Genomic DNA, 21079 nt, shown 5'->3' with positions numbered 1-21079 from the left:
TCATCGAAGATGGTGGGAGAGTTCTTGAATCCTTGAGGCAGTCGGGTCTAGGTCAGTTGTTCTGAGAATCCCCCTTCCGGATCAACCCATTCGAAGGCGAAGATGGGTTGTCTGAGAGGCGATAAGAAAATTGAAAAGAAGGCATCCTTGAGGTCTAGGACAGTATAGTAAACACGGCTAGGAGGGATCAGGCTCAGAAGTGTGTAAGGGTTCGGAACTGTGGGGTGGATGGTTTCCACCCGAGTGTTTACTTCCCTTAAATCTTGGACCGGCCTAAAATCCTCAGTCCCAGGCTTCTTAACCGGCAAGAGGGGAGTGTTCCAGGCTGACTGGCAAGGTTTTAAAATGCCAGCTTCTCTGAGTCTATTAATATGCGTAGTTATTCCTAGTTTGGCCTTTATGGGGATCGGGTATTGGTGGACCCAAATGGGGGAGGCATTGCTGCTTAGTTGTCCTATAACTGGAGCCTGATGCTTAGCTAGGCCAGGGGGGTTAGTCTCTGCCCAAACCCCCAGTATTTCTTTTTTCCATTTTTTGAGGACAGCATTAGAGAGTTCTTTAAAAGGCTCCTCTAGTAGGAGGTATTCCTCGGATAGGGGCACAGAGAGCAGGAGAGAGACCACCGGTTCCCCAAGGGTTAGGGTGGAGCCCTCCTGTTTGAAGGAGATAGTGGCCTGCAATTTCTGGAGGAGATCTCGGCCAAGGAGGGGGTAGGGACAGTCCGGCATGACTAGGAAGGAATGAGTGATAGTTCCTTTGCCTAGGTCCGTTATTCTCGCTGTAGTCCAAGGGTAGGATTTGGACTTCCCTGTTGCCCCTACAACTGGCGTTTTCTCAGATGAGAGTGGCCCTGTGGTCTCCTTTAAAACAGAAAAGGTGGCTCCAGTATCAACTAGAAATTCAACAGGATGGCCCCCAACTTGTAATGTTACCTTGGGCTCCCGGGGGCCTAATCTGTAGTAACCCTGACCCTCTCATTCAGTGTCTTCCAGGAGGATGAGGTCCTTAGGTTTCTGTTGAGTCCCCCCTTGGGGCAGTCTTTCTTCCAATGGCCATATTCTTTGCAGTAGGCACATTGGTTAGGGTCAAGAAGTGGCCGGGATCGTTGCCTAGGTCTCCGTGGGGTTGGCCCTATGTTTTTAGGCCTATTTCCCCATTGCCCTTTTTGATTCTCTTGAAGAGCGGCTATGATTACTCTTGTGACTTTTTTAGTATTGGCCGTTTCTGGGTCGTCCCGGTTGTTAAATACTCTCTGAGCTATTTCAACTAACTCACTAAGATTCTTTCCTTCAAAACCCTCTAATTTCTGGAGTTTCTTCCTAATGTCTGGGGCCGACTGGGTGACAAAAGCAATATTAATTGTCCGTCTATTCTCAGGGCCTCTGGGTCTATGGGAGTAAAGAGGCGATAAGCCTCCATGAGACGTTCAAGAAAGGCCGCTGGGGATTCCCCTGCGGTTTGAACAGTCTCGCTTACCTTAGACAGATTAGTTGGCTTTTTGGCAGCTCCACGGAGGCCCTGGAGTAGAGATCGAGATATTGGGTTAAAGCCTCCTTACCTTGATCAGTGTTTGGGTCCCAATTGGGTCAGGTAGTTGGGAGGTAGGCTCCTATTTGGGCCGGATCTGTGAGGGGTTGGCCATCTGGCCCAAGGACAGATTTTGCTGCCTCTCTGTGGATCCTGTCCCTCTCCTCGGAGGTGAACAGGACCTGCAACAATTGCTGACAGTCATTCCAAGTGGGCTGATGGGTGTGGAAGACTGTCTCTAGGAGAGAGACTAAACCTTGGGGTTTATCAGAGAAGGAAGGGTTCTGTTGTTTCCAATTATACAGGTCGCTAGTTGAGAAGGGGACATAAACCATGAAAGGCTGAGTCTGGTCTCCACCCGGTGGTGGAGCAACCTGACGGAGGGGCAGGATGGCAGCCGAGGAGTCTGGCGCCTGTGGGGGAGGGTTAGAAGGGGTGCCGCCACGTGTATGGGGAGGACTGAGCGGCTGAAGGGCTTCAGCAATGGTGGCGGTGGCAGTGGCCGATAAGGGGGTGGCCCCAAAGGGTAAGTGAGGGGGTCTTCTGGGGGACCTGAAAGAACAGGGTAACGCCTTTGGGAGGGAGCAGGAGCCGAGGGCTTCTGAGGCTTCCGCGGAGGCTGGGCTATTAAAATCTTCTCCCTGTTAGGGCAGAAACATTTCTTAATATAATTAGACTTGTCAGTAGCTATGTCAATCCAAACACTGATGTAAGGAGTTTGGTCTGGGTGTCCGGGAGTCCTGTAGATGACGCCTCGAACTGCAAACAAAGAGCTTAAGTGAAAAGTGCCCTGGGAGAGCCAATTGACCCGGATAGTGGGCCACTCCAATTCGCACAAAGTGCGCAAGAATCCAGGGTCTGCTGAGATGCTGTAACCTGAGGCACACTTGGAAAAGTCTGAGAAGTTATTAAGGAGAGACTGAAGAGGGGGGTCCTAGGTCCTGAAGGTCCCTGACCCATTTTGAAGGACACAGGCCGGCACAGCACAGAAACACAAAACACAAAAGGACAAACAAATAAGACAGACAAAAAAAACAGACAAACCGAACCGGGGCCAAAAGCAACGTCTCGCTATGGCCCTGGGGCTGGATCTAGGTGCTGCGTCCAGCAGATTCACTTCCCCTTACTCTGCAGAGTTTTCAGAAACAGGCTTACCAAGGGACGTCCCATCTGCTGAACCGAACCTGGGCCCAGGGTTTCCAGATGCTCTCTAGGTGGAATTTGGAGTGGAGACAATTCCAGGGCAGAATGGCGTCCAGGGCGGAGGAACATCTCTCTGAGGCCTTCCCCTAGACCACCCGTCCGCTCCTGGGATGGACCTGTCTCCCGGAGTCTGAGGTCAACCCGCTGATGTGGGGGACATCATTTGTCTATCTCGCTGGGGCCTCCAAATGTTGTAGACTAACGAGATAGACCAGATTCAGACTTCAAACTGGGTTCAAATTAAGAGAGCTTTATTAGCCACGTGGTGACTGTCCCATCCTACACAGAGGAGAGAGCAGCCCCGAGCTCAGGGGGTGGGTTGCTTATATAGTAGTCTTAGCCCCTGTTAAGGGTTTGCGAGCAAGCTAGCACATACAGAAGCAGATATTTGTAATTAGCTGTTATGCCTGAGGGAGCAAGCAGTTTCGGTGTACACAAAGCAATGGTTATCTATACAATGCAGTGGTTATCTATTAGCAGCTAGTTCTTGCCATTCTCTTAAAATCCAGCGGGTAAGGTCTGCCTAATGGGAAAAAATTTTACTGTACATTCACATAGCATGCGTTTGTCCTTTACAGGTTCAGTCCCCAGTGGGGGGTGTGCAGGAAGCAGCCAATTGATGTTTCTCTTTTACATCGATGTTTCTATCTCTCTCCCTTTCTCTCTCTCTCTCAAAAATCCAGTATTTATTTTTTAAGTAGAAGGGCTCAGAAAACACCGCCAGCCACCAGCCACCAGCCACCAGCCCATGTGTAAAGAGTTGTTTGTCATGGTAACTAAAAGGCCCTTTGGAGGGGCTTAGAGACTCCAGCCCAGCTGGCTCAACCTTGCATTGGAAGGGCAGTGGGAGTTAGCATCGCCAAGTTCCCTGGGTGTGGAATATTCACCACCATTAGTCTGATGCTGCAATGAGCTCACTCCACTACACCACATCAAAGGAGGGGTTGAAAGTCTCTAGGCCAGGGCCAATGGGGGTTCCTTTGGAAGAAAGTCCCTCTCCCATGGGAGGGGAGGAGGCTGACCGCAGGTGGACTGGTGGGGCTAGAGGGTCAGATTATCTTTTCCCTGTCTCCTCCCCTCCCAAGCTTGCTGGGCTTTCCAGACTCTACCCCATCCCTCACAGGAGACATCTTGGGATAATAATAACCATATAACAAAGCACAATGGCCCTTCCTGTGAGCCAGACTAATGCTTTAACCAGTTACCTTGTTTACTCCTCACAACAGCCCCTCTGAGACGTTAGGTAACTTCCCTAAGGTTACTAAGAGCTGGTAAGTGTCAGGGCTGGAGCCTGACCCCTGTCCGAGCTTGGGGTCCTCACCAAAAGCTGTGTTTTGCTGGTTTTGGGGTCTCTCTCCCCTCCAGGCAGAAAGAGGAGTGCAGGAAGGACTCTGACTCCTCCTGAGGGCCTCAGGATACACTGAGAACACTAAGGGGCTGCTCAATTGTGAGGAGGTGACAATTTCTAAGATTGTTCGATGAGAAGTCTGAGCAGGGTAGTCCCTCTGGCCTCACAGTTATGGAAGCAGGAGTTCTAACTGGGGAAGGACTATGGGCAGAGAGGAGAGAGGGGAGCTCTCTCTGTCTTACACTGATAAGGCCAAGCTTCCAGCCTTCCCTCTGCAACTCTCTACTGGCAGGGTCCACAGGTCTCAGCCCAGGTGAGTGGAGTTGCTACTTCACCACTGCACAGAGACTGAGTGCAGGACGACTTGCAAGAGCACTTTGTTTTCTGGGCAGCGGATTTGATTTTGCTGCCCTGAGGCTTGGGGTAGTGGCCTCTACTTCCCCGTTCTCTATCTCCCTGCTTGCTTCCCTTCTTCCCCAGGCAGACAGGCAAACACAAACACACAAGCCCAAGCCACATTTTTAATTTTTTAAAAAAGTAATAAAAAAAGAAGGAGCAAAAAGACTGGGTGTGCAAGCCTGTGCCACTGCAGGGGGAACACTGCCCAATCTCTCTACAGCAGAAAAGTTCCTGGGAAGTCCAGGGTTCAAGACTAAAGCCTCCCTCAACAATACCCCCCTATTCCTCTGGGGTGCCTTAGCACTCCCCTTCCCTCCTCCAGTCTGTAGACTGGGAGACTGAGACCACCCCCACCTACCTGCCCTTGTAGGGGTTGCATCCACCCTGCAATTCAAAAAGTTTTTTGGGCCCTGGCCAGTTTGGCTCACCAACTGAGCATTGGCCCGTGGACCAAAGACTTGTGGGTTCAGTTCCAATCAAAGGCATGTACCTTGGTTGCAGTTTGTCCCCAGGCAACCAGTCGATGTCCCTCTCATGTGATGTTTTTCTCTCTCTCCCTTTCCCATCCTCTGTCTCCTTCCCACTCTATCTGAAGATAAATAGTCTCCCTCCCACTCTATCTGAAGATAAATAGAAAAATATCCTTGGGTGAGGATTTTTTTTTTTAGTTTTTTGGTTGCTTTCCTGCCCTTTTTTACCATCAGGATGGGTGAGAGAGGATGGGCTGCAGAGGGAAGCACAGACTTAAACCGCTGCCTAGTCACACTTGCAGTTTCCCTTCTTAGAATCCCACCAGAAGTTCCATGGTTTCCTTGGGGGGGGGGGGGTTTGCTGCTTTCTCTTTTCTCTTCTGCCAGCTCTCTGCCTCTGGCCGGCTCTCTCCTCTGTGCTTCTCTGCGAGTTCGCCTTTCAGCCTGTCTCTCTCTGCTTTGGATCCTTGGTCTGCCTCTCACACATGCCTCTAGACCTCTTTCACCCCTTAAGGAAAATGGGGGGGATAAACTCAAGAAGAGGGAAGCCTCACCCACCCAATCTCTTTCTTACCAACTCCCCCCACCCCACCCCACCCCCACGAACTCCGGCAACCTCCAGATGTTCTCCACCATGCGGGCCATCTGCTGAGATTGCTCAGGCGCTCCGAGGAGGAGGCAGGGATTCGGGTTCCTGGAAGCTGGGAGCAAGGCCGACTAGAGTGGGCGGGAGCTACGTACGCACTTTTGAGACACTCCCTAGGGTGGAACCCGGGCTCGGCGCGGGCTCCGCGGGCAGGCGGCGGACGGGAAGCGCTCCTGGAAAGGCCCGCAATTTGGCGACACTCCCTAAATCTCCCGGCCGCCGGCCGGAGCCGCCACTGGGCGTCGGGCGGGCGGAGGGTTCGCCCGGCGGCGGGCGGGGACGGGGGGCGGGCCGCGCGGCGCTGAGAAAAGCGCCGGCTGAAGGGCCCGCGGCGGGGCCGCCTGGGTGAACGTGCCGAGGCGGCTGCGGCGCAGGCTTCCAGGTGGGTGCGGATCCCCGGGCGGAGCGCGACTCCGGGATGCGGGCGAAAGTCCGGATCCCCGATCTCAACCTGGCCGCCCCATTCGGCGGGCAGGCAGCGCTGGACAACGGGGCGGGGACGGGGGCCTCTTAACTTTTCCTGGACCCGGGTGTCGGCAGCGGCCGCCGGACGCCCAGGGCTCGGCCGGAGTGGGGATCCCAGACCTGGGGGAGAGGGCTTCAAGGAGACAAAGGCTCGGGCCGGGGCGCCTATGGGGTCTTTGTGCGGACACGTGCATCTCGCGTTTGTGGGCCTTTGTGGATTTGAGTTTGGGGACGTGCATCTGCTTGCGCTTTTGTGTGCCCGCGGCTGTGCGTGACTATTTCGTGCTTGTGTCCACGTTTTGTGGGCCCGCGTTAGGTTGTGGGTGTTGCTGGGCGCATCGTTGTGTGTTCGCGTACAAGGTCTGTGTCTGTCGACGTGTCTGGTTTGGGTGTCCGTGGAGTGTGTGCGCGGAGAGCCAGACACCGCCCCCAACTCCTCGCTCCCCTGCTGTCCACCCGGGCCCCCGACTTGGCTTCAAACTTTTCTCCGGGTTCCTTGGGCAGCAGCCCCGTCCTCTCCGCTGAAGCCCGGGCAGGGGGCGCTGGCAGTCCTCCCCTCTTTCATCTCCTGGGGTCGGTAGAGCCCCGAGGGGATGAGCTAGGACCGGCGTGGGGGGGGGGGGGGTCGGCAGCGCCTGGAGACTGACCCGGGCCAGGGCGTGGGGAACGTGCCGGGCACCCTTGCGGAGCCAGCTCGGGCAGAGAGGGAAGCGGCCGGCCTTGGGCCCCGGCCCGGAGCAGAGCAGAGGAGAGGAGAGGGTTGCTGGTGTTGCCCGCCCCGAGCTTCTCGGAGAGAGGGTGTGTGACCGAGAGAGACACGTCTGCTGAGCAGAGGCGGCCCTAGTCCCGGCTCCGCTTTGAGATCCGTTCTCCTGCGCCGGGGTAGGGGGTTGGGGGGCAGCCTTATGATCCCATAGGTGAGAAGGGGTAGCTTCTCCGGGTCCGGGCCTCTCCGCCGCTCTGGCTCCAAGACCCCCATTTGGACTGTGGGAAGTTAGAAACCTTGCACTTACTGGTTCCGAATGGGCCGGCCACTGGCCCACAGAACGGCATTGGGCAAGTTACTCAGACTGTTATGGATGAGAGTGAGAGCACTCCCTCGTGGTGCCCACCATTTGATCGGATAGCCAGGGCAGCCTTCGCCAGCCGGCCTGAGAACCAGTGCCGCCCACTTGGCCCTGGGCGAGAAGGTGCCTCAGGAACCTCTCTGATCCTTCCTCCCTCCCTGCTTGCTCTACCGGAGACGAAGTCCAGGCTTGCAGAGCCCAAGTCTGACCTGAGAAGGAGGGCTCAAGCACGGGAGCCTGCTGGGCTTTTGATCCTGAGTGGCAAAGATAACCCCAACACCTTCCCACCCCCTGCTCTGCCCCAGTCTTAAACCTAGAATTTTGCCAGACGCTGCAGACAAGAAGGAGGGGCACACGCCACGCCACTCGGGAGGGAAGGAGGCCACCTTGCGCACTTTCTTTTCCCTCCTGGGCCTCAGTTTCCTGTCTGGGAAGAGAGGTGTTGACAGCCTCTCTCCTCCCTTCCTGTCTGGCTAACTGGTTTCGACCCCAGAACCTGGAAACACTTTGATATTTCTTTTCTCACACACCTTCATTTTGACATGAACAATTCCAGGCACTAATTTGCTCTTTTGAAGAGGGAGAGGGGAATGGCTTTGAAGTTAGGGAGGGATGGAATGAGGTGAGCCAGGAGCCTCTGGAGCCCAGGAATGCAACTACCTGGGGAAGCCTGGTGAATACACCCTGGAGGTAGGAAGTGTCTCCCACAGAGGGAACAGCACTGCACAGCTCTGTGTGTTCTTATAACAGCAGGGAGGTGGTCAGCATTGTGGACCCTCAGATTGGGGTGGATTAAAATTCAACTTGAGTCTGGGAAGGCAGGGGCCAAATATGAAGGCCTTGAATGCCAGGCCTAGGAGCTGAGGTTTGAACCTGTAGGCAGTAGGGAGCTGCTGGAGGGTTTAAACAGATGTGACAGGGTGGGATTGGTAATTGTAAGACACCTTCCTTTGGCTTGTTGGTGCTGGAGACTGGGAGACCAATCTGAAGGTTGTTGAGTGCTCCAGCCTCATTGTCAGAAGAAGGACCTGGATTTTACTCATGCTCCATTGTTTCCTAGCTCTGTGGCCTTGGGCAAGTAACTTGACCTTTCTGATTCTCCGTCTTCTTGTCCTTCAAATCAAGATAGGAATTCTTGTCTCAGTGATCTGCTGTGAATGTTAACTAGAATAATGAATTACTTGTGCTAATAAAATGAGAATAGGTTTGTGGTCTGTATTACATTATGTGGACATTTGTTGAATTGCACTGGCAATAGAAGGCAGAGACAGCATCTACTATGGTCCTTCACCTGATTTCACCACCTGGCAAAGCCTTTAGTATCCTACAAACTTGGGCAAATTGTTAGCCTCTCCAAGCAGAAGGAAGTTTTCTGTCCAGGGCATTTCATTCATCTGGTTTATCCCCCTTCACATGGCCAGGCCCCACTCAGGAGAGGAGCTGGCTGAAGACCACGAAGTGTGTCATTTATATATATATATATTTTTTTTCTTTATTGGTTTTAGAGAGAGAGGGAGAGAGAGATAGAAACATCTGTGAGAGAGAACATCATTTGGCTACCTCCTGTATGCCTCCCACTGGGGATCCGCCCCTGACTGGGAATTGAACCAGCGACCTCTTGGTGCATGGGGTCAACTCTCAATCACTGAGCCACACTGGCCAGGCATATCTTGATAGATGGGTCAGGGTCATAGAGACCCAGAGTGATGGTGACCTTTTGCCAGAGGAGGAGCAGGTTAAATTGGGAAGGCCTCATAGAGGAGGTGGCTTTGGAATCGAATGAGTGAGAGTTTGCATGGTAGACTAAGAAAAGAAGGCCATCTCTGACAGTCCTCAGAGGGAACAGCCAATGCAAAAGCCCTAAGAGCGAGATAGGCCTCTACACTGATAAGCTGTTTGAGGGATGGGTTTTAAACAGGGAGCAGTGGTGGGGTCCTAGTCTTCTGTTGGGATTGTACTCTGGCTCTGGCAAGGCTTGCCATTGGAGGCAGGAGGTCAGGAAAAAGGTTGTTGCAACAGTCCAGGCCTGGAGGCCTCCTGACCCTGACTTGGGCAGTGTGGGTGACTGCCGGGTTTGGGAGTGAGGGCGGGGGAAGACACTGACCCACCCACCCAGAGGCAGCTGCTGATTCTTATTTTGTCCTCATTCTGTCACAAAGAGTTTCTTCAGCCTTCTTTGGCCTCTGAAACCTTTCCAAACCCCCTTACCAATTTCCTGGTAGAGCCCCAGGAGAAGTGCACAGAGAGGGAATCCAAGACCTCAGGGGATGCATTTTGGATTCTTGTCTGTACTCGGCCCCTGCCTGGCCTTCAGATCTACTGGTGTCGCAACTCCTTTTTCTCCCCTGGTCCCTGAAATCACCCACTAGGGGGGGCAAGAACCCACATGCAGTAAGCCCCAGTGTGTGCCAGGCCCCAGGCTGCAGCTTCACTCTCTTGTGTCATCATCCCAGTGACTTGCAGGGAGCAGTGCTAGGATTCCCCTTGTCACAGATGAAGACTCAGACTGAGGGGTGAGGGCACACACAAGCCTCATGCTGGGTGAGGCACTGTGGGGTTGGAGCCCTTTCTGCCTGGCTGCAAAACCCATTTCCTGTGCCCCAGACTGCCTCCCCGTGTGTCTGCACATGCTGCCCCCGACTGAAGGGAACTTAAAAAGCTTCAGAAAGAAGACACATTGAAAGAAGAAATAGTATTGGGAGGCTTGCCTATTTCCCTGTGGATTATCCTTCTTTGGGGAGGTTGCTGGGCCCCCAGGGCCCACCTGCACCAGGGATGATGTCATGGAAGAGGCCTGGCACTAGGTGTCAGATTACCTGGATCCTGAGTCCAGCCCCTGGCCTCCCTGGCTGTGTGACCCTGAACAAATCACTGAACCTCCCTGTAAAATATATAGGGTGCCACCTAACCTGCTGATCTTGCAGGGCAACTGAACAGGTAACAATTGGGGAGGCACTGGAGACGCAGAGAGGTGTCCTTAGGTGAGATGATTGTGTTCTAAATGCCGGTTATATCTTCATATAGTACCTGCTGTGTGCCAGGCCCAGTGCTCAGCCCCAAGAACATAAAACTGAATCTAATCTCATCCCCGCCCACAGGTAGACAGACAGGTAAAGTAATTATAGTCCAGCATGATCAGTTAGCCACACAGGCCCATGTATACATTGAGGCACATGGTATAAGAAGCACTGGATTTGGTGCTAAGACCTCTGGGGTTGAGTCCTGATTACTCTACTGCCCAGCTGACAGTAATCCCCCGGTCAGAGGTTGGGGTGAGGCAGACACGAGGCGCTGGGGTAGAAGTGCGTAGTGAGCTGACGTGTTTGTACAGATGGGCGGCATTAGTGGTTCTGTTGGGAGACCAGCCCTCAAAGCTCTAGGAGTTGGCCCTGAAATTCCTTTTGCCTTGAGTTTCCAGAGCTGACTAAATGTTTGGGGGGCAGGATGTTAATGGAATTTCCACCTGGGGATTTTGTTGGCGTCAGCTTGAGTGAGCTCATGGGGAAGGGAGCAGGGTGGGAGGCGGTTAGGCACTGAGGCAAAGGCCTGTCTCAGGCCGGTGCTGGGGCTCTGGTCCAGCCCGAGGCTCTGCTCCCTGCACACCTTGTTCCTGTGCCAGGGGCTCCCTTTTGAAGCTGTGGTGAGGAGCTGGCAAATATATGGGCAAGAGATGCTGTGTTGCAGCATCAGAAGCAAGCAGCTGGGGCCAAGGGGGCCAAGCCAGAACTCCTAACCCCAGAGAGGTCTCAGGAGGGAGCTTGGAGCCTCGCCAGGAGACACCAGCACAGTTACTAGAGAATGTTGGCACAATAGTCACAGACCTGCTGGGTGCCTGGCACTGCATTGGCTTCTTGGGTACAGAAGGTCATTGCCCTTAGTGACATCACTATCACTGTCTACCATGCCCCGAGCCCTTCACATGTGGCAGATAATGAGCTGAATGCTTCACACGCTGTCCCTTAATGCCTTCACCAACCCTTTGTAGTGATCCCTGCTAAGGACGCTGAGACTGAACCAGATTGAGACCTTTCCGAGACTTGTAGATACAGAGCTGCATTCAGATCTGAGTCCAGCGGCTGACTCTCAACTGCTGGGTTCTTTATTTACACAGCAGCGCTGCCCGCCGGCCTGGCTCTGGCCTCAGGTGGGGGAAGGGACGAACAGGTGAACAAGCAGGGTCACTGCTTCAAGCTGCTCATACTCCATGTCAGGAAACGGGCAGGTAAATAACTAATGACAGAGAATTTACTCAGTATGTATCTGAGGAGGTGTGTCCGAAGTGTGGTGTGACAGGCCCGGGGAGCAGGGAGAGGAGGGAGGGGTGGCTGGGGAGCCCGAGTGGACAGAAAGTGCTTTGTTCCGCTAGTGGGGCCAGGACAGGCTGGGTGGATGCAGGTGATGCTGGCAGCAGTGCGAGGCATCGGAACCGGGTCCTGGGTCCATTTCCTTGCCACCACTGTCCCTCTCTGTGCCTCGGTTGCTCTCTGAAGGGCCTTCCAGCTCCCCAGCCCTGGAACTCTGGGTTTGGGGAAGTGTGGGCAGACAGAGGCTGAGATTTGTTCGGCGGCTGTCAGCATCATCATAGGTTCGGATCAAGATGGGAGGGCTCAGCTAGGGGAGGGAGGGTGGGGGGACAACTTGCAGATGTCGACATGCTAGGGAGAACTTGGTTTCTGGTGGTAAGAGTAGAAGTCAGGAGGTTTTTGAGAAGGGAAATGAGGTAGCCAGAGTTGTTTAGGGGCTCTCTAGCAAGGCCTGGAGTGTCACAGTGGGGAGACTTGCCCGGAGCCTGTTAGGGCCACACCATTTACTCTTGACCTCACAGGCCATCAGCGAGCTGTCCTTAGTCACATTGGGCCCAACGAGGAATAATTCATGGCCCTTGCCCAGAGGACTTGATACTATGTCCCCCAAACCAAGGGTGGGTACAGTTTCTAAGCCCTTGTCCTCTTGTCCTGTGTTCTGCAACCTGGCTGATAAGTGATCTTTTATCTGCACAGTGGGGTTTGGAAAAGAAAGACTTGTCTGGGGCCAGAGATCCCTTTCCTCCCTCAGCTTTCCATGGTGACCATCTGTCTGCCATTTCCCTTCTCCAGAGGGCAGACCACAGGTCCCAGAGGGAGGCAGAATTAATACTGTTACACCAGTGTGAAAACTGAGGCTCAAGGAAATAAAGAAACTGCAGAGGTCACACAGATAGTGGCGGACCTGGGACTGGAGTCCTGGTCTCCTGGGTCCAAGGCAGGTGTTAGTGATCTTGTTATGAGTTGATACCCTGCCCCCACGGCTGGTCAGTAAGCCCCATGAGGACTTGGTATCCCCACCCCAGCGTACACCTCACACAGTACTTAGTAGAGATTTAGTAAATGCTTTTGTTAAATTTTGAAATCCTGAAACACTGGAGCTGGGTTGTCTAGACCTAATTCCTTGTGTGGAGCTAGAGAAGCTGAGGCTTAGCAAGGAGAGGGGACTTATCTGAAGATGTGAACAAGCCATGCAGAGCAGGGACTAAGACGGGTTCATGACTGTCCTCTAGGACCTGCTTGTCACCATGCACAGTTGCCCAATTGCCTCCCTTTGCTCCCCCCTCCCCAGTGGTGAAGGAGGTGGGGGGGCGCGGTTCATGGGTACCCTTTCTGGGGACTCCTTTAACCACATAGCCTAGGAGAGACACAGCACCCACTGACTGCACATCTGTCAGTGTCCTGGCCCCGTGGCCTCCAGTCCTCGTAGCAGTCCCTGGAGGAAGGGATTGTTGGCTCCATTTTAGATGAGGAAATGGGCTGAGCGAGATGAAAACGCTTCCCAAAGTTTCCCTGTTTAGCAGGGGACTCCTGGTCCCAGTGTTGTAACTCCTTCAAATCAGAAGTGGTCCCAGAATGACAGTTTTCATCTCCAGGACCAACTCTAATCAGTGGGGGGAGAGCAGCATGTTGCGGCGCGCTCCGAGGTCCTGTGCAGGTTTCCACGTGGTGCTGTGATTGAGTGAGCGTGTCTGTGGTGGGTGTGGGTATAGGTACAGTGAAAGGGAGTCTTCCCACGAAGTGGCCTCCACGCCTGGGGCCTCATTTCTCTATAGGAGTGTTAGCGTCTTAGCCAGAGCTTCACAGCCAGCCTTTCTGAGGCCAGTGGGACCCTCAGTACCACCTCAGATTCACAACTGACGGACCTGGTCCAGAGAAGTAAAGTGACTTTCTCAGTCAGTATTGCAAGTTGGTGTCCAAGGCCTCGCTGTCTGTGAAGGCCTTTCCTCTCCACGGAGCTGATGCTGGTGGTTTTTGTCAAGAGGAACTTGCATTACTCATCCCTCCCCAGGTCCAGCAGCCCTGCTGAGAAATAGCAGTGCGGCCTGCCTGGAAAGAATGACTCCGGGAGGCACCGATAAGAGCTTTGACACCTTTGCTAAAGGAAGGAGGATGAGAGATGGGGTCAGGCCCACCTGCTGATCCCCACTCCCCAGCTCACAATGCCCTTTCCCTGAACTCGGATCCCCGCTAGGTGCTTAATTCTACCATTTTGTTCCCTCTTCATGACAGTCCTGTGAGATGGCTATTAATATCCCATTTTACAGATGAGGAGACCGAGGCTCAGAGATTGTGGCTACCAAGATCAGAGAAAGCAGAGATGGCTACGAGGCAGTCCTGTTAGGAGCCTTTGTTACTCAGTGTGAGATATATCACTATAGAGAAGACATGGAGGGGGGGAGGGTTGGGGGTGAAGAGATTAAGACATGTTTAAATCACTCAGATTCCTACCATCTAAAGGAAACTTCTACGTGTTGCTATCATTTCTTTTGGCCTTTCTAAAATTAGCATTTGGGTTTGGTTTTTAATGCATAGTTAGAGTTTTCCTAGACATGCAATTTATCCTTATGATACCTAACATTATGCATCAGCCCCCTCTATGAGGTTGCAGACTCTTCTGGGCATTATTTTGACTGACTCCCTGAGCTCCCTAGGAGAGTTAACAGCCATTTTGAGTGGCCGGAAGCCCTGGGCCTGGAGTCAGGAGGCTGGAGCCTGCGCATGGGCCGCCACACCCCACGGTGGATCTGCGGACAGGTCACTGCACATTCTCTTCATCGCTGAAGTGAGGGATGGCACTCCTGCTCGGGGCCCTCCTGGCTTCAGATAAGCAAAGGCCTTTTTTTAAACCTATGTCCCTGGCAGGAATTTTTCTTATCTGCCCTCAGTCTCCTCCTGGGGAAGTTCTGCCTCCCCCTTGGCTCCTGAGCCCATTGCTAAGGGCCTCCAGCAGCAGGGCCAGAGCCCAGCATCTCTGAGACAATGAGGTGCCCTCCTGCAGGCTACCCCCAAGGGGACATTTCCTCTGAGCAGAACAGGGGCCCTGACTTTCAAAGACCACCAGTCCACACCTCTGCCTTTGCCCACTTCTGGGTCCAAAGTTGTGACGCCTCTCAGGATTTCTTCCTTCTCTGTTCCCGATAGCCTGGAGCACCCTGAGAGGCAGGCCTCTGGGCTCTGCCGTGACCTCAGGAAAGCCCCAGAGGCACTGAATACTGAAAAGCTTGGCACCTCCCTCCTCGCAGTGGTCAGTTGCAGCTGGAGCTTGGCCCTAGGACTCTGGACACTCACCTCTTCTTTTCCCAGCAGCACACAGAAGTACACCTTCCACCAGAACCAAACCCACTACGAGGTTGCAAAGGCCCAAGTTCAGTTCCCGGCTCCACCACCTTCCTTTTCTCATCCTCAGTTTCCACCGCCTGAAATGGACATAAGACTGCTGGCCTCCTGGAGTGACAGGGTCGTGTGAGAGAACGTGTCCAGCACTAGCATAGCGAGCCCTGGTCAGGTCTGCGCTTTCCAGGTGAATGTGCGGGGCTGGGCAAGGACTTGTCCAGGTGCCCTGAGAGTATTCGCCAGTAGTTATCTGCTAGGTCTCATTGTACGGCCTGCTCCTTCCACATCAGCTGCCCTACCATTGCCTCGGTTCCATTTCTGCAGTGGCCCAGTGATGACCACCTTGCATGCGTGCATAGCTTTTCTCAGTTTGGATTGCACTTCAGTGAGAGTCAGTCAACTTTTGTGAGGAGGTCAGGACAAGAATCACTGCTCTGTGGTCCAGAGGACCAGGCTGAGGCCTGGAGAGGGGTGGTGAGAGGCCCCCTCTGGAGGGGTAGCATTTGGCTTGTGTTTGGGCTCCCAGTTACATAAGCAGGAGCTCATGAGAGGCCACTTGGTATTTAATAGGCACATTGTATAATCACCTTTGGGAACCAAAAGGTAATCTCAGGGCATTTTATTGTACGTGTGTTGTTTGTTTAAACACCAGGAAGGTGGGTATGAGCAGGTCAGCTTAGCAGGGAAGGTGGGGCCCTGAGTGGTAATGAACCCCTGTGGTCAGAAGCTTACTCAGGAGAACAAAAGGTGCCTGAAGCAAATTAATTATTTTCCTTTTGGTTCCAGACATTGGATCACTTTATCCTGCCTCAGTTGGGACCAAGCCCAGGATGCACCTGGTCTGGGTTTAATCCTCAAATTGGACTCTATAATAGAAAGGGGTGGGAGAGGAGGGGCCCCCATACAGGGGGAGGGGAGAAGAGCCCCACTTCTTCCTGCCCCTATGCAGAGCCAGTGTGGATCAAGTAGCTACCCCTTTAAAGTTTCATGGAGGGCTGGTAATACTATCATGCTGCTCCCTCCCCACCCACCGCAGTTTAGAAGGTGGGCAGGTCCCTGGTCCATCCCTCCCTGAAGGCCAGTGGGAGGGATGGGTGGGGGGAGGGGGAGACAGAGTAGGGCCACCCCAGATGAAGAGACCTGCTGGAGTGAGGCTTGATGCCTTCTGTCTCCCGGGCCGAGTGGGTGCTGTGTGGTGGGAGGGGTAACCACAGACTGTCCAGTTGGATGCTTTCACTGCTCAGCCCTCTTCCTCACCCTCCCATGAGCACCACTGAGCTACAGGGGCGTGCACACAGGCTTGGGGCCAGGCAGATGGGAGGGAGGGCTGACTGTAACAATGTACATGCAGTGCCTGCCATCGGTATAATTGTACAGGGTCAAAATTATACAGGGTCGGAAGCTGAGGTCAGGGGATGGTACGTGGCTTGTGTCTGGGAAAAGCCCCTCTTGGATCTTGTCTCTCCACCAGCACCCCTGACAGTCCTGCCAGAGGCAGCAGATGAAAATAGAGGAATTGGAACTGAGAGGGTCTGGGTTCTAATCCTGCCCTGCTTTTTACTAATTTGGGGTAAACCCTTTTCCTCTATGAGCCTCTGTTTCTTCATCTGTATAATGGGGGATCCAGCCCAGCTAGTTAAAAGAAGAGCTGAAGAGGGGTAGTAGCTGTATCAGCTGGGGTGGGGGAAGGGCTTTGTGACAGGTATCGCAAGAGCCCATCTGGAAGTCTAAACAATTAGAAAAAAGGATCCTGTCTCTGGAGGACAGGCTCTGTAGACTCATCCATTGTCGCCCACAAAAGAGGTGAGGTGGGGCCAGTCCTTGCAGGGAGAGGCCTCGATCTGGGAGGCTGGCACGTGGGTCTCGGGCATGGCTCAGCACTGCTACACCGAGCCAGTGAGCTGTGCTTCCTCTGCCCTCCATCTGGTTCCCCTCCCAGTAACTGGTAGCCATGTGTGACTTTCTGAACCTCTCTAAGTCGCAATCCCCTCTTCGTGAAGTGGTGACAGAAATTGCTGCCTTGTAATGTTTGTGGTAGTGAGGGTCCAGCGACTCTGTGTGGTGAGGCAACTGGCACAGCACCCAGTACATGGCACCCTCTCAGCACAGGCGAATGGAGCACCCTAACCCTGACCCCTCAGCTGCGAGCCCCTCCCTGCAGGGCCCTGCGGAGACCAGCCCACGGACCCTAGAGCTGCGGAGCTCTAGAGGCTGGAGATCATGTAGTCCGGTGGGTTCCAGCTGGGTTCCTTAACATCCTATGGCAGAGATGGCGAGCAGGCGTGCAGGGCTGCAAGCCCCACCCCCACTTCAGCCAGAACAGGCCACTTCCATCTGTTATTTAAGAAAGGGTTCTGCTGCTTCCAGTGTAAAACCCACCAACCTGCCTGGCCAGTGTGGCTCAGTGGCTGAGCGTCGACCCCCGCACCAAGAGGTCCAGGTTTGATTCCCGGTCAGGGCACATGCCCAGGTTGTGGGCCCAATCCCCAGTGGGGGGCACGCAGGAGGCGGCCAATCGATGTTCTCTCTCATTGATGTTTCTATTTCTATCTCCTTCTCCCTTCCTCTCTCTCTCAAAATCAATACAGAAAAAAAATTTTTTTTTATAAAATAAAATCCACTAACCTGGCCTAACCCCCTTTACCATACAGATGGGGAGACTGAAGCCTGAGAGGAACAGGAAAGAGGAATTATAGAAGGAGGAGTATTCAGGGAACACATCCTGGGAGGACAGGGTGCTGGTGACAATTTCGACTGTGCCTAGACACATTGGTTGGTGTCTTATGGGGTGGGGTAAAACCATCTGGTAAGGGGTGCCTGCTGTCAGCCCTCACCTGTGACTCTCTTTCCAGCCCCCACCATGCTGTGGTCCCTGCTGCTGCCCCTGCTGCTGTTGCTGGCCGTGAGCTGCGTCCAGACGACCCGGCCATGCTTCCCCGGGTGCCAGTGTGAGGTGGAGACCTTCGGCCTCTTTGATAGCTTCAGCCTGACACGAGTGGACTGCAGCGGACTGGGCCCCCACATTGTGCCCGTGCCCATCCCTCTGGACACAGCCTACCTGGACCTGTCCTCCAACCGGCTGCAGACCGTGAATGAGTCGGTGTTGGCAGGGCCAGGCTATACTACACTGGCCGGCCTGGATCTCAGCCACAACCTGCTCACCAGCATCTCGCCCACCGCCTTCTCCCGCCTTCGCTACCTGGAGTCGCTTGACCTCAGCCATAATGGCCTGGCAGCCCTGCCTGTGGACAGCTTCACTAGCTCGCCCCTGAGTGACGTGAACCTCAGCCACAACCGGCTCCGTGAGGTCCCAGTATCCGCCTTCACTACCCACAGCCAAGGCAGGGCGCTGCACGTGGACCTCTCCCACAACCTCCTCCACCGCCTCGTGCCCCACCCCGCTGGGGCCAGCCTGCCCACACCTACCATTCAGAGCCTGAACCTGGCCTGGAACCGGCTCCGAACTGTGCCTGACCTCCGGGACTTGCCCCTGCGCTACCTGAGCCTGGATGGGAACCCGCTAGCGGCCATTGGCCCAGGTGCCTTCACGGGACTGGCTGGCTTGACACACCTTTCTCTGGGCAGCCTGCAGGGTGTCCCCCAACTGGCGCCCTATGGTTTCCATGAGCTGCACAGCCTGCAGGTCCTGGACCTATCGGGCAACCCCAAGCTCAAGTGGGCAGGACCTGAGGTGTTCTCAGGCCTGGGCTCCCTGCAGGAGCTGGACCTGTCGGGCACAAGCCTGGTGCCCCTGCCTGAGATGCTGCTCCTCCGCCTCCCAGCGCTGCAGAGCGTCAGCGCGGGCCAGGGTGTGCAGTGCCGGCGCGTGGTGCGCGAGGGTGCCTACCCCCGGCAGCCTGGCTCCAGCCCCAAGGTGGCCCTGCACTGCATAGACACTAGGGAACAGGCATCCAGGGGCCCCAACACCTTGTGACAAATGGTGTGGCCTGGGGCCACACAAGAGACTGCTGCCCTGGGCTGACTTAGGTCCTGGGTAATTGATATTTTAATGTGCCAATGCCAGTGGGGACTCTACCAGCCTATGTGGCAGCATCATTGAAAAACAGCTGGGGACCTGGGAAGAGGCTTTGGACCTGGGACAACACCTAGGAGCAAAGTCTTGCCCCTTTGTCTATATTGCCCCCAAACTGTAAGCAAATGGTCTTCAATGCCAAACCAGACAGCAGTCCCCTGCTGTCCTTCCCAACTTGACCCCAAAGTGCCTTCCCTCAGGGCTGGGCCAACCTGACTGTGACAGAAGGAAAGTCAGAGGTCAGGCCAGGGCTGAGTGCCCCCTGGGGCCCATGGTCCAGTCACTCAGGGGCATGGATTTCTTTTACTCTGGGCACATGAGGCCCACCTTATCCTTTTCTCTTCCCCTAGAGCCCTGGGTAGAACTTTAGTTATAGAAAGGACTGGGGGGGGAGTCAAGTCGCCTCCTCATGTGACAGATGGGAGAGCTGTGGCCTGGGGAAGGAACATGGCTCAGCCGAGGTACTGCAGTGGCAGAGGCATGACTGGACCCTGCGTCCTGCCTCCCAGCGGGCCCCTTTGCACTTTGCTGTCTTCTAAATCATGCCCTCCCTCTCCCCTTCCCCAGTTCCCCTTTGCTTCCAAGACTCACATCCTACCATTTGGGTCCTTTTCCTGTCATCCCGAGGAAGACAGGCAAGGGCCTCGGAGGTGGGACTCTGGGCCCACTGACCAGCTGTGTTGCATGGGCTGTCACTTCACCTCCCAGCCACTGGAAGCTTCGGGCATGCCAGTCCCAGCCCTGCCACTTTCCCACTCTGGGGTGGGGTCCCCCAGCATCAAGACTGGACGTGTACCCGTTGATCCTTGAGGCACTGCTTCTAGATGCTCCCCCAAGTTGTTGACCTGGCCACAAGCAGGAGGGGCCTCCCAGGTTCAGCCCCTGCTACTCCAGAGCCCACAGCCAGTATCACCCTATTGCGGATGCAGCGGAAGGAGGCAGGCAGTCCCCACCCAGTTTTATGTTCCCCCATCAGGGTGGCATCTCAGTTTCTCAGCCCTGGGCTCTTTCCTTAGTGTTCATTTCATACAAGTTGTTGCCTTTTTAATGAACTGTCACTTTTAACCAGCTTCCCGCCACCACCCCTGCTGGCAGGGCATGGAAAGTGTCATTTGTAAAAGAAAGTTGCATTTGTTAATTTTTGTAATACTGCGTCCTGGGGATATATTAGGGAAGGAGGTTTGGGGTGGAAGGCAGCCGTCAATGGCCATGTGGGCATCAGGGGGCTGGTCCCACAAAGATGCCCGCTGGACAAGGAGAGCTCTGCCCTCCCCCACCAGCCCCACCCAACACCTTAACTGGTCCTTGGTTTAATAAACATTCTACAAAGTCCCTCTTTCCATCACTCGACCTGTGTCCACTCACATTCCCTGCGCTGGGCCCTGGGGCCACAAGGATGAATCAGGACCAGCCCTTCTCTGGGCTGTGTTTTCTCCCTGAAAATCCCACTAACCTCCCAGGATGGGGGAGTGAGGTGATATGGGGGATTACTTCAGGGTAGGTTGCACCTTACACATCAGCTTACACCCTGTCCACCTTGCTTATCTCTCCTCTCCCTGCTGCCCAGTTCCGTGAACGTGCATGCCTCTGCCTCTGCTCAAGCTGTTACTCTGGGACCTTGCCCTCACCCCGACTCTCGACTCCTTCCCATCCTAATAGACCCGAATCCTGCCTCCTCCTTCAGAAGCTTTCCCCGAGGTCCCTCTCCACCTCCCTCCTCTGAGCCCCAGCAGTACTTTGTTCCTTCCTGGCATTTCAGCACTGGCAGCCTGACTCCTCTGTACACTTCCAGTGGCGGGGAGCTCATTTCCAGCTCATCTGAGTGGCTCTACTGTCAGCCAGTTCTTTCTAACTGGCCAGGGTCTGCAGAATATCCAACATCGGCATCACCCACCATAGGTCCACCCCCATCTCTGCCCGAAGGGACTCTGTTCCTGGTTCCCTAGTGTGTGGGGGTGGGGGTGGAGGCACAGAGAGGACACCTGACTAAATAGCACAGGGAGCTTTAAGAGCCCTGTGGTAGGATTAGGAAGACTTCCCGGAGGAGGCTCTTCACCCAGCTGAGGACAAGCAGGCTTGGAAAGAAGGTGCTGGCACTTGGGAGGCATCATAGGTGAGCAGTGGCACAGAACCCAGAACATTCAGGCCACGGGTATGGGAGGGGAGCTTGCCCATCTTGTCACTCAGCACCCACCCACACACACACCCAGGAGCCCAAGGCTGGCACCATGGTCAATATGAAAAGGTGCCTAGGCATGGGAGGAGGTGTTGCCAGAGTGAG

General features: G+C 54.6%; 2 protein-coding genes across 1 annotated transcript; both read left to right on the top strand.

Annotated features, from left to right (window-relative positions):
* EMSY (EMSY transcriptional repressor, BRCA2 interacting) overlaps positions 1-21079 on the top strand; it is a 546562-nt gene that overhangs the window by 318039 nt on the left and 207444 nt on the right.
* TSKU (tsukushi, small leucine rich proteoglycan) lies at positions 5900-20101 on the top strand. Its single transcript, XM_036258246.1, has 2 exons — positions 5900-5975; positions 17618-20101. The coding sequence occupies exon 2, from the start codon at positions 17626-17628 to the stop codon at positions 18697-18699; it is 1074 nt and encodes a 357-aa protein (XP_036114139.1). The 5' UTR covers positions 5900-5975; positions 17618-17625; the 3' UTR covers positions 18700-20101.

The sequence above is a fragment of the Molossus molossus genome, unplaced genomic scaffold (genome assembly GCF_014108415.1).
Source record: "Molossus molossus isolate mMolMol1 unplaced genomic scaffold, mMolMol1.p scaffold_m16_p_13, whole genome shotgun sequence".
Classification (NCBI taxonomy): domain Eukaryota; kingdom Metazoa; phylum Chordata; class Mammalia; order Chiroptera; family Molossidae; genus Molossus; species Molossus molossus.
The sequence above is the reverse complement of the archived record's forward strand: the minus strand, read 5'-3'. Positions and strand labels throughout refer to the sequence as shown.

Coding starts and splice junctions, on each gene's coding strand:
- TSKU (XM_036258246.1), top strand. CDS start 17,626: ATGCTGTGGTCCCTGCTGCTGCCCCTGCTGCTGTTGCTGGCCGTGAGC.